Source organism: Nerophis ophidion, linkage group LG23 (genome assembly GCF_033978795.1).
Source record: "Nerophis ophidion isolate RoL-2023_Sa linkage group LG23, RoL_Noph_v1.0, whole genome shotgun sequence".
Classification (NCBI taxonomy): domain Eukaryota; kingdom Metazoa; phylum Chordata; class Actinopteri; order Syngnathiformes; family Syngnathidae; genus Nerophis; species Nerophis ophidion.
Window position 1 is genome coordinate 28,698,333 of NC_084633.1, and position 14,320 is coordinate 28,712,652.

At 36.4% G+C, this 14,320-nt stretch overlaps 1 protein-coding gene across 9 annotated transcripts in view; it reads left to right on the forward strand.

Moving 5' to 3' along the window:
• nfixb (nuclear factor I/Xb) overlaps positions 1–14,320 on the forward strand; it is a 535,801-nt gene that overhangs the window by 123,328 nt on the left and 398,153 nt on the right. For all 9 annotated transcript variants that reach the window (XM_061885585.1, XM_061885588.1, XM_061885582.1 and 6 more), the window contains one exon: positions 2,682–2,765. In XM_061885585.1, coding sequence (XP_061741569.1) covers positions 2,682–2,765 — 84 coding nt within the window. The remainder of the gene's footprint in view (positions 1–2,681; positions 2,766–14,320) is intronic.

Here is a 14,320-nt window from a genome sequence, read left to right on the forward strand (position 1 = left end):
CATTTTGAGAAGTTTTTTTAAACAAATGGTGTCACAGTTTATAAAATGAGGTACTTTACCACTTTAAACTTGTAAAATATGATTTTTAAAAAAAGCTTTCATAGCGTTAAAATAGAATAAATGTTTGGTATTTTCGCTTGGGACTGATGTTTACGGAGTTCTTTCTTTAAATTTTGACCATTTTGAGAGTTTTTTAAATTATGTCACAGTTTTCAATTAGTATACATTTGCATAACAGGAGTTATTTTACACATTTAAACCTGTGACATTTGATCAAAAAGCCTTCAAAGGGTCAAAATAACAAAAAATACTTTTTTTTTTCTTTCTGTAAAATATGATCAAAAAGCCTTCACAGGTTTGAAATCAAATCAAAAATACTTGTTTGATATTTTTGTTTGGGACTGAAGTTTACAGAATTTTTTCTTTGAATTTTGACCATTTTAAAAGGTTTTTAAACAAACTATGTTGCCGTTTTTAATTTCAAAAAGCTTTCAAAGGGTTAAAATAATAAAAGATACATATATATATATATATATATAATATATCCCCCATAAAATATGATCAAAATGCCTTCACAGGTTTAAAATCAAATCAAATAAAAAATACGAGTGTTTGATATTTTTGTTTGGGACTGAAGTTTGGAGTTTTTTCTTTGAATTTTGACCATTTTTAAGGCTTTTTAAACTATGTTGCAGTTTTTAATTAGTATACATTTGCATTACAGGAGTTATTTTACACATTTAAACCTGTAACATTAGATCAAAAAGCTTTCAAAGGGTTGAAATAATAAAAATACACATTTGTTTTTTTGTTGTTTTTTTTCAGTAAAATATGATCAAAAACCCTTCACAGGTTTAAAATCAAATCAAAAATACGTGTTTGATATTTTTGTTTGGGACTGAAGTTTACCGAGTTTTTCCTTTTGAATTTTGACCATTTTTAAAGCTTTTTAACCTTCCTCTTGTGTTAGCTTTCTGTTACCATCTCTTATGTTAACGGGTCGGTTTTGACCCATGTTTTAAATCAGCTGTAAAATACACTAAAAACAATTACCTATCATCCAATTTGTTTCTCATCTCTTGGTTACCTTGTTAGGCTTCCTTATCCTTGAAAATATTGGTTTTAATATTTTTGGTTTGGGCCATTGGGCCTTATTTTGTCAGTATACCCCTCGATTTCAATTTTTAAAAATGGTAAAACGAACCTCAAGAGAATCATATAAATAAAAAAAGGTTGTTGTGTTACCTAACTATTACTAAGGGGTATTAGAACACATCTCTTAAATAAATGTGTTTTGTTTATTTTTTCATTTTAAGAATTTTAACTATAGTAACATCTATGGTGTTACGGGTCAATTTCGACCCATATATATTTACTTCAAGAAAAAGGCTAAAAAGTATTTTCTTCAGCAACAGACATCCAACATCAAACAAACAACCAATCAAGCAAATGAAACCAAGAGAAATAGATTACTAGTTCCAAAACTAAAAAAAAAAAAAAAAATCAGAGTGGCAAAAAGTGACACTTTTAGTGTCCGTCTTTTGTTTGTTTTTGTACAGGATAACAAGGTAAAATGAGAATCCACTAAAGCTCACATGATTGGGAGAGGAGCTGGCTGTCAATGTGTTCAGTTTTGGCTCTTATCATTGCTTTATCATCTTATTTTTATAACCGGGTCGAAACCGACCCTAACAACACCAAGGGCATAATTTCTACCAGAGCATTTTATAATTTAGTGAAAAAAATACAAATGTTTTATTTTGTTGACAAAGAGGTTCCTGATAAAGTCAAAAAGCTTTGATGCAAAAAAATAAATGTATGTGGTGTTTTTATGCATTTAAAAACTAAAACGAACAAGACGAAGGTTAAACAAACTATGTTGCAGTTTTTAATTAGTAAACATTTGCATAACAGGAGTTATTTTACACGTTGATCAATAAGCCTTTAAAGGGTTAAAATGATAAAAAATACATTTTATTTTGTTTTTTCCGTAAAATGTGATCAAAAAACCTTCACAGGTTTAAAATCAAATCAAATCAAAAATATGTGTTTGATATTTTTGTTTGGGACTGAAGTTTGCGGAGGCTTTCTTTGAATGTTGACCATTTTTGAGGCTTTTTAAACTAACTGTTACATTTTTTAATTATAGAATTGCATAACTGGAGTTATTTTACACATTTAATCAAAAAGCCTTTAAAGGGTTAAAATAATAATAATAAAAAATACATGTTTGGCATTTGGTAAGTTTATTGATTGTTTTCATAAAATATGATTAAAAAGCCTTCACAGGGTTAAAAACAAATCAAATCAAAAATAAGTTTTTGGTATTTTTGTTGAAAGCTCTGCGCAAAGAAAAAAAACTAAACTATGCACTTTAAAAATGACATTTTGATATATGTAGGAATTTGAACATTTTTAACATGAAAACAAAATATGTAGAGTAACACACAAAAAAAGTATGGCCAAAATAAAATACATATGTACTGAAAGGAGCAAAAAGTCAGTATTTTTGTTCAGTATTTATTCAGTAGTTTGATTATAAGTCTTGGAAGAGGTTCTAGGGACTTTTGTGAGTTAAAAATAGGAGAGAGCCAGGGATGGAACAATGTACCTTTTCAGCTTTTTTGAATGATTTAATGTACATTTTTTGGAAGAAATAACCTGTTGTTTTATTATTTCAGGCCACCGAACACTTTCTGTTGAATGAAGAACCCTCCAGAGGTCCTGGGATGCCTGAATGCTTTGTTGTATCAGATTCGTACAGGGTATGCATCATCATTATTCTTCTTCTTATTATTATTATTATGATCGTCATGACTCACTATTACTATTACTGGCCAGGTAATTGCGCCACCATTATAATGTCATTCACAGCTCCCGACAAGTCAGCTGCAAACCATTACAATCATTATTTCCACACGCATATTCCGCAAAACTTGAGCCTTTACAAAATCACCTTCACGTCCCCCCCTATGGGAATGACAATTCTGAGCACAATGTGCAGCATTATCTACATTAAAATGGAAAAGGAAATAGTCCAGGAAAGTGAGAAGTTGATTGAAAAAAAATGGCATTTAAATCAAGAAGGGAGTTGAATGATTCTCAAAATGTACAAAAACCAGTGAAGTTGGCACGTTGTGTAAATGGTAAATAAAAACAGAATATTATGATTTTGCAAATCCTTTTCAACCTATATTCAATAAAATAGACTGGAAAAACAAGATATTTAACGTTAAAACTGTTAAACTTTATTTTTTGCAAAAATTAGCTCATTTGGAATTTGATGCCTGTAACATGTTTCAAAAAAGCTGGCACAAGTGGCAAAAAAGATTGAGAAAGTTGAGGAATGCTCATCAAACACTTATTTGGAACATCCCACAGGTGAACAGGCTAATTGGGAACAGGTGGCTATAAAAGCAGCTTCCATGAAATGCTCAGTCATTCACAAACAAGGATGGAGCGAGGCTCACCACTTTGTGAACAAATGCGTGAGCAAATTGTCCATCAGTTTAGGAACAACATTTCTCAACCAGCTATTGCAAGGAATTTAGGGATTTCACCATCTACGGTCTGTAATATCATCAAAAGGGTCAGAGAATCTGGAGAAATCACTGCACGTAACATTGAATGCCCGTGACCTTGGATCCATCAGGCGGTACTGCATCAAAAAGCGACATCGGTGTGTAAAGGATATCACTACACGGGCTCAGGAATATTTCAGAAAACCACTGTCAGTAACTACAGTTGGTCGCTACATCTGCAAGTGCAACTTAAAACTCTACTATGCAAAGCCAAAGCCATTTCTCAACAACACCCAGAAACGCCGGCGGCTTTGCTGGGCCCGAGCTAATCTAAAATGGACTGATGCAAAGTGGAAAAGTGTTCTGTGCTCTGACGAGTCCACATTTCGAATATTTTTTGGAAACTGTGGACGTTGTGTCCTACAGAACAAAGCAGAAAAGGACCATCCGGTTTGTTATAGGCACAAAGTTCAAAAGCCAGCATCTGTGATGGTATGGAGGTGTATTAGTGTCAAAGGCATGGGTAGCTTAATAATAATAATGGATGGATTAGATTTATATAGCACTTTTGTAGACAATCAAAGCGCTTCACAGAGAAGTCAGAACCCATCATCCATTCATATTATAAGTATGTTCACATCTGTGAAGGCACCATTAATGGTGAAAGGTACATACAGGTTTTAGAGCAACATATGTTGCCATCCAAGCAACGTCTTTTTCATGGACGCCCCTGCTTATTTCAGCAAGACAATACCAAGCCACATTCTGTGGGTGTTACAACAGCGTGGCTTCATAGTAAAAGAGTGCGGGTACTAGACTAGCCTACCTGTAGTCTAGACCTGTCTCCCATTGAAAATAAGTGGTGCATTATGAAGCCTAAAATACCCCACTAGAGACCCTGGACTGTTGAACAACTTAAGCTGTACATCAAGCAAGAGTGGGAATGAATTCCACCTGAAAAGCTTAAAAAATTGGTCTCCTCAGTTCCCAAACGTTGTTAAAAGGAAAGGCCATGTAACACAGTGGTAAAAATTCCCCTGTACCAACTTTTTTGCAATGTGTTGCTGCCATTAAATTCTAAGTTAATGATTATTTGCAAAAAATATGTATTTTTTTTTCAGTTGGAACATAATTTAATATAAGTTGAAAAAGATTTGCAAATCATTGTGTTCTTTTTTTATTTACTATTTATACAACATGCCAACTTCACTGGTTTTGGGTTTTGTATTTTTTTTGTTTACTGTGTGGGCTTTTGTGCTTTTTCTCGAAGTCTCACTGACAATATGGGTTGCTGTGAAGCACAGGTGTTCAAAATGTGGCCCCTGGGTCTTTGCGGCCCGCAGACTGAGTCTTGTTGCCTGGCAGAATATTGTCCTAAAAAAAAACAACAGTAAAAATATAGAAAAAAGAGAGCAAAAAATCAGAAGGTGATGAGAAAAAGCTGACAATTTTGAACTAATAATTAATAATAACACTTAGTTTTCTCTTTGAATAATATCTCATTTTGGCATATTTATTTTTTGGGATAAAAAAATATCAAAATGATCTCTACATACTTGACTTTCCGATACCCAAGAATATACACATTTCTTCTCAACATAAGAGAAATACAATCTCAGTAAAAAAATGTAACCTAAAACATTTGTTTGTACGTACAACACTTAAAACATTTAGCATATCAATATGTGGAGTGTAACTATGGGATGGCTTTAGTATAGAAATACAAAAGATTTAAGAAACTGCTCTAACACAATGTGTTTACAAAGTACAAAGAAGAAGAACCATGGTGTGTGTGTGTGTGTGTGTGTGTGTGTGTGTGTGTGTGTGTGTGTGTGTGTGTGTGTGTGTGTGTGTGTGTGTGTGTGTGTGTGTGTGTGTGTGTGTGTGTGTGTGTGTGTGTGTGTGTGTGTGTGTGTGTGTGTGTGTGTGTATATGTATATGTGTGTATATGTGTGTATATGTGTGTATATGTGTGTATATGTGTGTATATGTATATATATATATATATATGTGTGTATATGTATATATATATATATATGTGTGTATATGTATATATATATATATATGTGTGTATATGTATATATATATATATATGTGTGTATATGTATATATATATATATGTGTGTGTATATGTATATATATGTATATATATGTATATATATATGTGTGTATATATGTATATATATGTATATATATGTATGTATATATGTATGTATATATATGTATGTATATGAGGTGTGTGTACATAGAAATATATACATAAATAAACAAAGTTGAGTTAGTTAGTTAAAAAAAAGAATAATTCTAACTTTTGAATTAATTTAAAAACAATAACTAACAGTGTTAACGTGTAGCTTGACAATAATATTTTCGTACATGCAGAATTTGTGACACATTAGCTCATGTACTGTATGTGTGTATACACAAACAAAGTTGTGTTGACTAACTTGTGAATTAATTAAAAAAAACAATAATAGTAAACAGTGTTAACATGTAACTCAACATTAATACTTTCGTACAGGCAGAATTTTTGACACATGAGGTCATTGGTGTCAAACTCAAGGCCTGTGGGCCAGATTTGGACCGCCACATCATTTAATGCAGCCCGCGAAAACCCTGAAATAATATGAGTCAATAAAGCATTTTGTCATTTACTAAATGTAATCTTTTCATTGTGACAGACAGAAATACATGTTTTGCATGTATTTTATTCTAAACTTTATTATCTATCAATGAAAAAAAAAAAAACTATCATTAAATTCAAATTTTTTTAAATGAAAACTAAATAAATATCTGCTTGAGTTATAGCAAAGCAAGTTATTCATCAAATTGTACCCTGTAAAAATTACAATAGATTTTACAGTAAAACAAAAACCCTGGCAGCTCAGTTGCCAGGATTTTACAGTAAAAAAAACAACTATAGTACCGTTTTTCCATTTACAATAATATGCTGTAAAAAACATAAATTCTATGGTGAATTTGTGGCGCCTCAGCTGCCATTTTTTTTTTCTTTTACTAAATTTTTATCTATTCATTACAGTGTATATAATACAAATATAATAATCAAATGCACTGCAATTAATTGTATAACATGAGGGGAATTCTTACACATTTATATTCATTAATTATGTATGTTACAAGCAGCCCTCTTAGGGCAACTATAACTGTGATGTGGCCCTCAGTGTAACTGACCGCAGGTTATGCAGTTACAAAATTGTTTTACTATTATTATGCTTATTTTATTATACAGTGTAAAAAACAACAGTAAAATGTAAAGAAAAAAAAGAACAAAAAAGTAATGACAAAAAGTTGAAATATCCTGACTGACAATTTAAAATATATAATATAAAGCTGACACAAAGTTTTGACTTTGTATATATGTAATATATATATATTTTTTAATTTTTGTAAAAATAAAAACAAAATGGCCTAGTTTATTTTTTGGTAGTGAAAGTTTGGACTTCCTGCTGTAAAGTATCATGTGTCCCGGGGCTGTGGAAATGAAGCATGCAGGCTGTAAGTGCAATAGGTGCACGGCTGCTAAAAGAGCATTTTTGTAAGGGAGGGAGGTGGAGCATCAGTCTGCCTGTCTTGGGTTCCGGGGGCAGTGAGTTCAAGAACATCCACAGGAGGGTGTCCTACTCCTCACTAGGAGGTCTGCACTGGGGAAGTGTCCCTGCTTTCTTTTTACGCCCTTCCAAGGACGATGACAATAAAAATAAATGAAGATTGCATTGAGCTAAAAGTTGTTTTTACAGTAGTGCTGCATTGGAAGTTGGGTAAAACATCACAGCATATCACAGCAGTCCCGAGATACTATGCCAATATGCCCCTTCGAGGCTGTGAGCAGTATAATGACAACACCAAAGCATTAATGTTAGTACTCACACTGGGCCGTGTCCTGCTTCTATTCTGCTCTTTGAGTGTAACTCCTCTCACTTTGTGGAATATTGTATCATTTGTATTCAATTTTTCTTAACTTGTCTACCCCAGGGCAGCTGTGGCTACCGATGTAGCTTACCACCACCAGGTGTGAATGAATGTTGAGTCCTACTTCTTTGTGAGCGCTTTGAGTGTTTTGAAAAGCGCGATAAAAATCAAAGTTATTATTGTTGTTATTATTGTGCAAGATGATGGCTGTCATTAATTACTTGTGAGAGGAGCAATCGCATTAAATTGCATGTTTTTTTTAAAACTTTTGGATTATTCTGAGTCTACCTCATATTTGCCAACCTTGAGACCTCTGAATTCGGGAGATTGGGGGGGTTGAGGTGGGTGAGGTCGGGTTGGGCGGGGCAGGGCTAAGGGGGGAGGAGTATATTTATAGCTAAAATTCACTGAAATTCAAGTATTTCTTATATATATACATATACAGGACTGTCTCAGAAAATTAGAATATTGTGATAAAGTCCTTTATTTTCTGTAATGCAACTAAAAACATGAAAATGTCATACATTCTGGATTCATTACACATCAACTGAAATATTGCAAGCCTTTCATTATTTTAATATTCCTGATTATGGCATACAGCTTAAGAAAAAACAAAAAAACCTATCTAAAAATTACAATATTTCCTCAGACCAAGTAAAAAAAAATGTATTACAGCAAAAAAAATCTAACATTTTTAAATGTCAATTAATGCACTCAGTACTTGGTTGGGAATTCTTTTGCACGTATTACTGCATCAATACGGCGTGGCATGGAGGCAATCAGCCTGTGGCATGGAGGCAATCAGCCTGTGGCATTGCTGAGGTGTTATGGATGCCCAGGATGCTTCAATAGCGGCCTTTAGCTCATTTGCATTATTGGGCCTGGTGTCTTTCAGCTTCTTATTCACAATAACCCACAAATTCTCTATGAAGTTCAGGTCAGGGGAGTTGGCAGGCCATTGGAGGTTAGTAATGCCATGATCAATACACCAGTTACTGGTGGTTTTGGCACTGTGGACAGGTGCCAGATCATGCTGGAAAATGAAATCTTCATCTCCATAGAGGTTTTCAACAGATACAGCTTCATTAGCCGTATTCCCATGGTCAAGCCACTCCTGAACTCTAGACAACGGAAGTTTCCTCAGTCAGCAATGGTTTGGGGAGCCATGTCAGCTGCTGGTTTTGGTCCACTGTGTTTCATCAAGTCCAGAGTCAATGCAGCTGTGTACATGCTTCCATCTGTTGTAAAGCTCTAAGGAGATAATGATTTATATATATATATATATATATATATATATATATATATATATATATATATATATATATATATATATACACGTATGTATGTATATATATATATATATATATACACGTATGTATGTATATATATATATACATACATACAAACTGTTTCCATATGAGTTGGGAAATCGTGTTAGATGTAAATATAAACGGAATACAATGATTTGCAAATCCTTTTCAACCCATTTTCAATTGAATGCACTACAAAGACAACATATTTGATGTTCAAACTCATAAACTTTATTTTTTTTTTGCAAATAATAATTAACTTAGAATTTCATGACTGCAACATGTGCCAAAGCAGTTTGGAAAGGACATGTTCACCACTGTGTTACATCACTTTTTCTTTTAACAACACTCAATAAACGTTTGGGAACTGAGGAAACTAATCGTTGAAGCTTTGAAAGTGGAATTTTTCCATTCTTGTTTTATGTAGAGCTTCAGTTGTTCCACAGTCCGGGGTCTCCGCTGTCGTATTTTACGCTTCATAATGTGCCACACATTTTCGATGGGAGACGAGTCTGGACTGCAGGCGGGCCAGGAAAGTACCTGCACTCTTTTTTTTTTACGAAGCCATGCTGGTGTAACACTTGTCTTGCTGTAATAAGCAGGGGCGTCTATGATAACGTTGCTTGGATGACAACATATGTTGCTCCAAAAATCTGTATGGACCCTTTAGCATTAATGGTGTCTTCACAGATGTGTAAGTTACCCATACCTTGGACACTAATACACCCCCATACCATCACAGATGCTGTTTTTTGAACTTTGCGCCTATAACAATCTGAATGGTTATTTTCCTCTTTGTTCTGGAGGACACCATGTCCTCTGTTTCCAAATATAATTTGAAATGTAGACTCGTCAGACCACCGAACACCTTTCCACTTTGCATCAGTCCATCTTAGGTGAGCTCGGGCCCAGCGAAGCCGGCGGTGTTTCAGGGTATTGTTGTTTAATGGGTTTGGCTCTGCATAGTAGAGTTTTAACTTGCACTTTCAGATGTAGCGACCAACGGTAGTTACTAACAGTGGTTTTATGAAGTGTTCCTGAGCCCATGTGGTGATATCCTTTACACACTGATGTCGGTTTTTAATGCAGTACCGCCTGAGGGATCAAAAGTCCGTAATATCATCGCTTACGTACATTGATTTCTCCAGATTATCTGAACTTTTTGATGATTTTACGGACCGTAGAGGGTAAATCTCTAAATTCCTTGCAATAACTCGTTGAAAAATGTTGTTTCAAAACCGTTCGACAATTTTCTTACGAAGTGGTGACTCACCCCATCCTTGTTTGTGAATTACTTAGCATTTCATGGAAGCTGCTTTTATACCCAATCATGACACCCACCTGTTCCCAATTAGCCTGCACACCTGTGGGATGTCCCAAATAAGTGTTTGATGAGCATTCCTCAACTTTATCAGTATTTATTGCCACCTTTCCCAACTTCTTTGTCACATGTTGCTGGCATCAAATTCTAAAGTTAATGATTATTTGCCCCAAAAAAAATGTTTATCAGTTTGAACATCAAATATGTTGTCTTTGTAGCATATTCAACTGAATATGGGTTGAAAATTATTTGCAAATCATTGTATTCCGTTTATATTTACATCTAACACAATTTTCCAACTCATATGGAAACGGGGTTTGTATATAAATAAAAGAAATACTTGAATTTCAGTGTTCATTTATTTACACATATACACACACCACTCCTTTACGCATTTTTGTTTGAAGTGCAATGCTTTGCAGCCAGTAGCACAGCCTTTGAAGGAGCATAGGTAGGGGCAGCATCTTTAAAATGTAATTTGCAGGAAAGGAGTGAGTTTAGGGTTGAATTGTCCGTCTTCGTTCTATTTTCTGTCACTATCTTTCTAACCATGCTGAACACCCTCTCTGATGATGCATTGCTGTGTTGCACGCACAAAAGTCCCTTCATCAAATGCACCAGAGTCTAGAATCTTCCATTTCTCCGGAGCGTACCCCTTCCCCTCCGATCTGTCCTGGATGAACTGAAATTCTTGTTTCCAATCATTTTGGAACTTGCAAGCGTACTAATTCTTACTCGCCGTCGCCATGACTTATCTCTTCCTCGTTCTTCTGCTTTGTCTCTGTTATGTTTTTGGACATTACTACTTGCCCTAGTTTAGAAGCAATGCATGATGGGAATCCGGATGTTGTGTGTCAGTGTAGTAACGTGCCAGCCGGAATAAACACACGCTGAGAAATAAATCCGTGCCTGCCTACTTTATGGGTTATAGATAAACCTATGGATAACGGAGACATATATAATAGTCTCCTTCTTGTTGTGTGTGCAGTTGTGCACTGAGCTCCAAAAGCTGTTGATGTTATAACGTGACCGGGCCGGCACGCTGTTTATATGGAGGAATAGTGGACGTGACGACAGGCTGTCCTCACTCAGGTCCGGCTGGAAATCGGGAGAAATTCGGGAGAATGGGATAATTTCAGGAGAGGCACTGAAATTCGGGAGGGTTGCCAAGTATCGTCTTACCCGTTATGTCTAAAATTAAATGTAGTGGTTATGGTTAAGGAATCCTTGGACACCGCACGGTTCGATTGGATTCTCGATTCGGAATAGTTTCTGTTGTTTGTGCAATGGCGCCGCCTTTTGAATGAGTTGGTTCACTGCAGGTGCTGCAACTCCCTTTTGTTTAAACTGAGCTATGAACTGGAAGTAGAATTGCAGTTCGAGCCCTCCGCATTTCTACTCGTATGGATTCTCCATTCATCAGCCTAAGCAACGTTTGTAAGTTTTACGATGTAACTAAAGTTATTTTTACTTACTAAACCATCCCATGTGTGATTATCTGTAGGAGTGTTTTTATGCATATTTATACGTGCTATTGCAATGTAATGAAACCAGCAGCACAAATATGCTAACATGTTCTTGTGTCAGTATTATTAACTTACAACGGCATTCTTATTGTATTGTTTCGTAAATTCACCAAAACGTCACCGTGGAGTTATTGAGTCTGTTTAGCGGATTGGAGAGCCAGCTTCCGCAGCTAGTGGGTCCGCGACGATGACTTCTGTTTTGTTTGATCAGCCGTTTTACTGCCGTGTTACAGGCACCATTTACAAACAATTAAGGTTTGCAAATAAACATTCACAAAAAGGTTTCTACCTAAATAACTAATTTCACAACATATATACACTATATATGACGAGAATAAGGTGTCCTAATCAATTGGCCCGGCCACAGGTGTATAAAATAACTCACTTAGCCATGGGGACTGTTTCTACAAAGATTTGTGAAAGAATGGGCAAGAATGAAAGAATGTGGAACTGTCATAGGATGCCACCTGTGCAACAAATCCAGTGAAATTTCTTCGCTCCTAAATATTCCAAAGTCAACTGTCGGGTTTATTATAAGAAAATGGAAGAGTTTGGGAACAGGAGCAACTCAGCCACCAAGTGGTAGACCACGTAAACTGACAGAGAAGGGTCAGTGGATGCTGAAGCGCACAGTGCAAAGACTTTCTGCAAAGTCAGTTGCTACAGATCTCCATACGTCACGTGACCTTCAAATTAGCCCACGTACAGTACGCAGAGAGCTTCATGGAATGGGTTTCCATGGCCGAGCAGCTGCATCCAAGCCATACATCACCAAGTCCAATGCAAAGTGTGGGATTCAGTTGTGTAAAGCACGTCACCACTAGACTCTAGAGCAGTGGAGACGCCTTCTCTGGAGTGATGAATCACACTTTTCCATCTGGCAATCTGATGGACGAGTCTGGGTTTGGAAGTTGCCAGAAGGAATGATACATTTCGGACTGCATTGTGCCGAGTGTGAAATTTGGTGGAGGAGGTATTATGGTGTTGGGTTGTTTTTCAGGAATTGGGCTTGGCCAGTGAAAGGAACTTTGAATGTTCCAGGATTGTAAAACATTTTGGACAATTCCATGCTCCCAACCTTGTAAGAACTGTTTGGAGCGGGCCCCTTCCTCTTCCAACATGACTGTGCACCAGTGCACAAAGCAAGGTCCATAAAGACATGGATGACAAAGTCTGGTGTGGATGAACTTGACTGGCCTGCTCAGAGTCCTGACCTAAACCCGATAGAACACCTTTGCGATGAATTAGAACGGACACTTAGAGCCAAGCCTTCTTGACCAACATCAGTGTGTGACCTCACTAATGCGCTTTTGGAAAAATTCCTATAAACACACCCCGCAACCTTGTGGACAGCCTTCCCAGAAGAGTTGAAGCTGTAATAGCTGCAAAAGGTGGACCCACATCATATTGACCCTACGGGTTAGGAATGGGATGGCACTTCAAGTTTATACAGTGGGGCAAAAAAGTATTTAGTCAGCCACCGATTGTGCAAGTATTCCCACTTAAAATGATGACAGAGGTCTGTAATTTTCACCATAGGTACACTTCAACTGTGAAGGACAGAATGTGAAAAACAAAATCCAGGAATTCACATTGTAGGAATTTTAAATAATTTATTTGTAGATTATGGTGGAAAATATGTATTTTGTCAACCATTCAAAGCTCTCACTGATGGAAGGAGGTTTTGGCTCAAAATCTCACGATACATGGCCCCATTCATTCTTTCCTTAACACGGATCAATCGTCCTGTCCCTTAGCAGAAAAACAGCCCCAAAGCGCAATGTTTCCACCCCCATGCTTCACAGTAGGTAGGGTGTTCTTGGGATCCAACTCAGTATTCTTCTTCCTCCAAACACGACGAGTTGAGTTTATACCAAAAAGTTCTGTTTTGGTTTCATCTGACCACATGACATTTTCCCAATCCTCTGCTGTATCATCCATGTATCCATTTTGGTATAAACTCAACTCGTCATGTTTGGAGGAAGAAGAATACTGAGTTACATCCCAAGAACACCATACCTACTGTGAAGCATGGGGGTGGAAACATCATGCTTTGGGGCTGTTTTTCTGCTAAGGGGACAGGACGATTGATCCGTGTTAAGGAAAGAATAAATGGGGCCATGTATCGTGAGATTTTGAGTCAAAACCTCCTTCCACCAGTGAGAGATTTGAATGGTTGACCAAATACTTATTTTCCACCATAATTTACAAATAAATTCTTTAAAATTCCTACAATGTGAATTCCTGGATTTTTTCCCCACATTCTGTCTCTCACAGTTGAAGTGTACCTATGATTAAAAATTACAGAACTCTGGCATCATTTTAAGTGGGAGAACTTGCACAATCGGTGGCTGACTTAATACTTTTTTGCCCCACTGTGTGTGAGTCAAGGCAGGTGGCCAAATACTTTTGGCAAAATAGTGTATCTGCAGGTAATACATAGAAAAATGTTTTCTTCTAAAAACGTGCTTTTTGCGGCTTTTATCTCTGCGCGCTCTGTATGCCATTCATGAATTGACATTTTTACATGCGCCTCTGCAGTCAAAACGGGGCTCACCCAAGGAGTGTTTGGATCCATCCGCAGACACAATTGCTTTGGTCAGAAGTCCGTTTTTACTGCGCTCCTCTGACCAGGCAGGAGTCTTTGGCAGGTCACCGCTCCTATATTTGGAGCCACTTAAAGCAGCGCCAGATAGACCTCGAGCCAGCAGC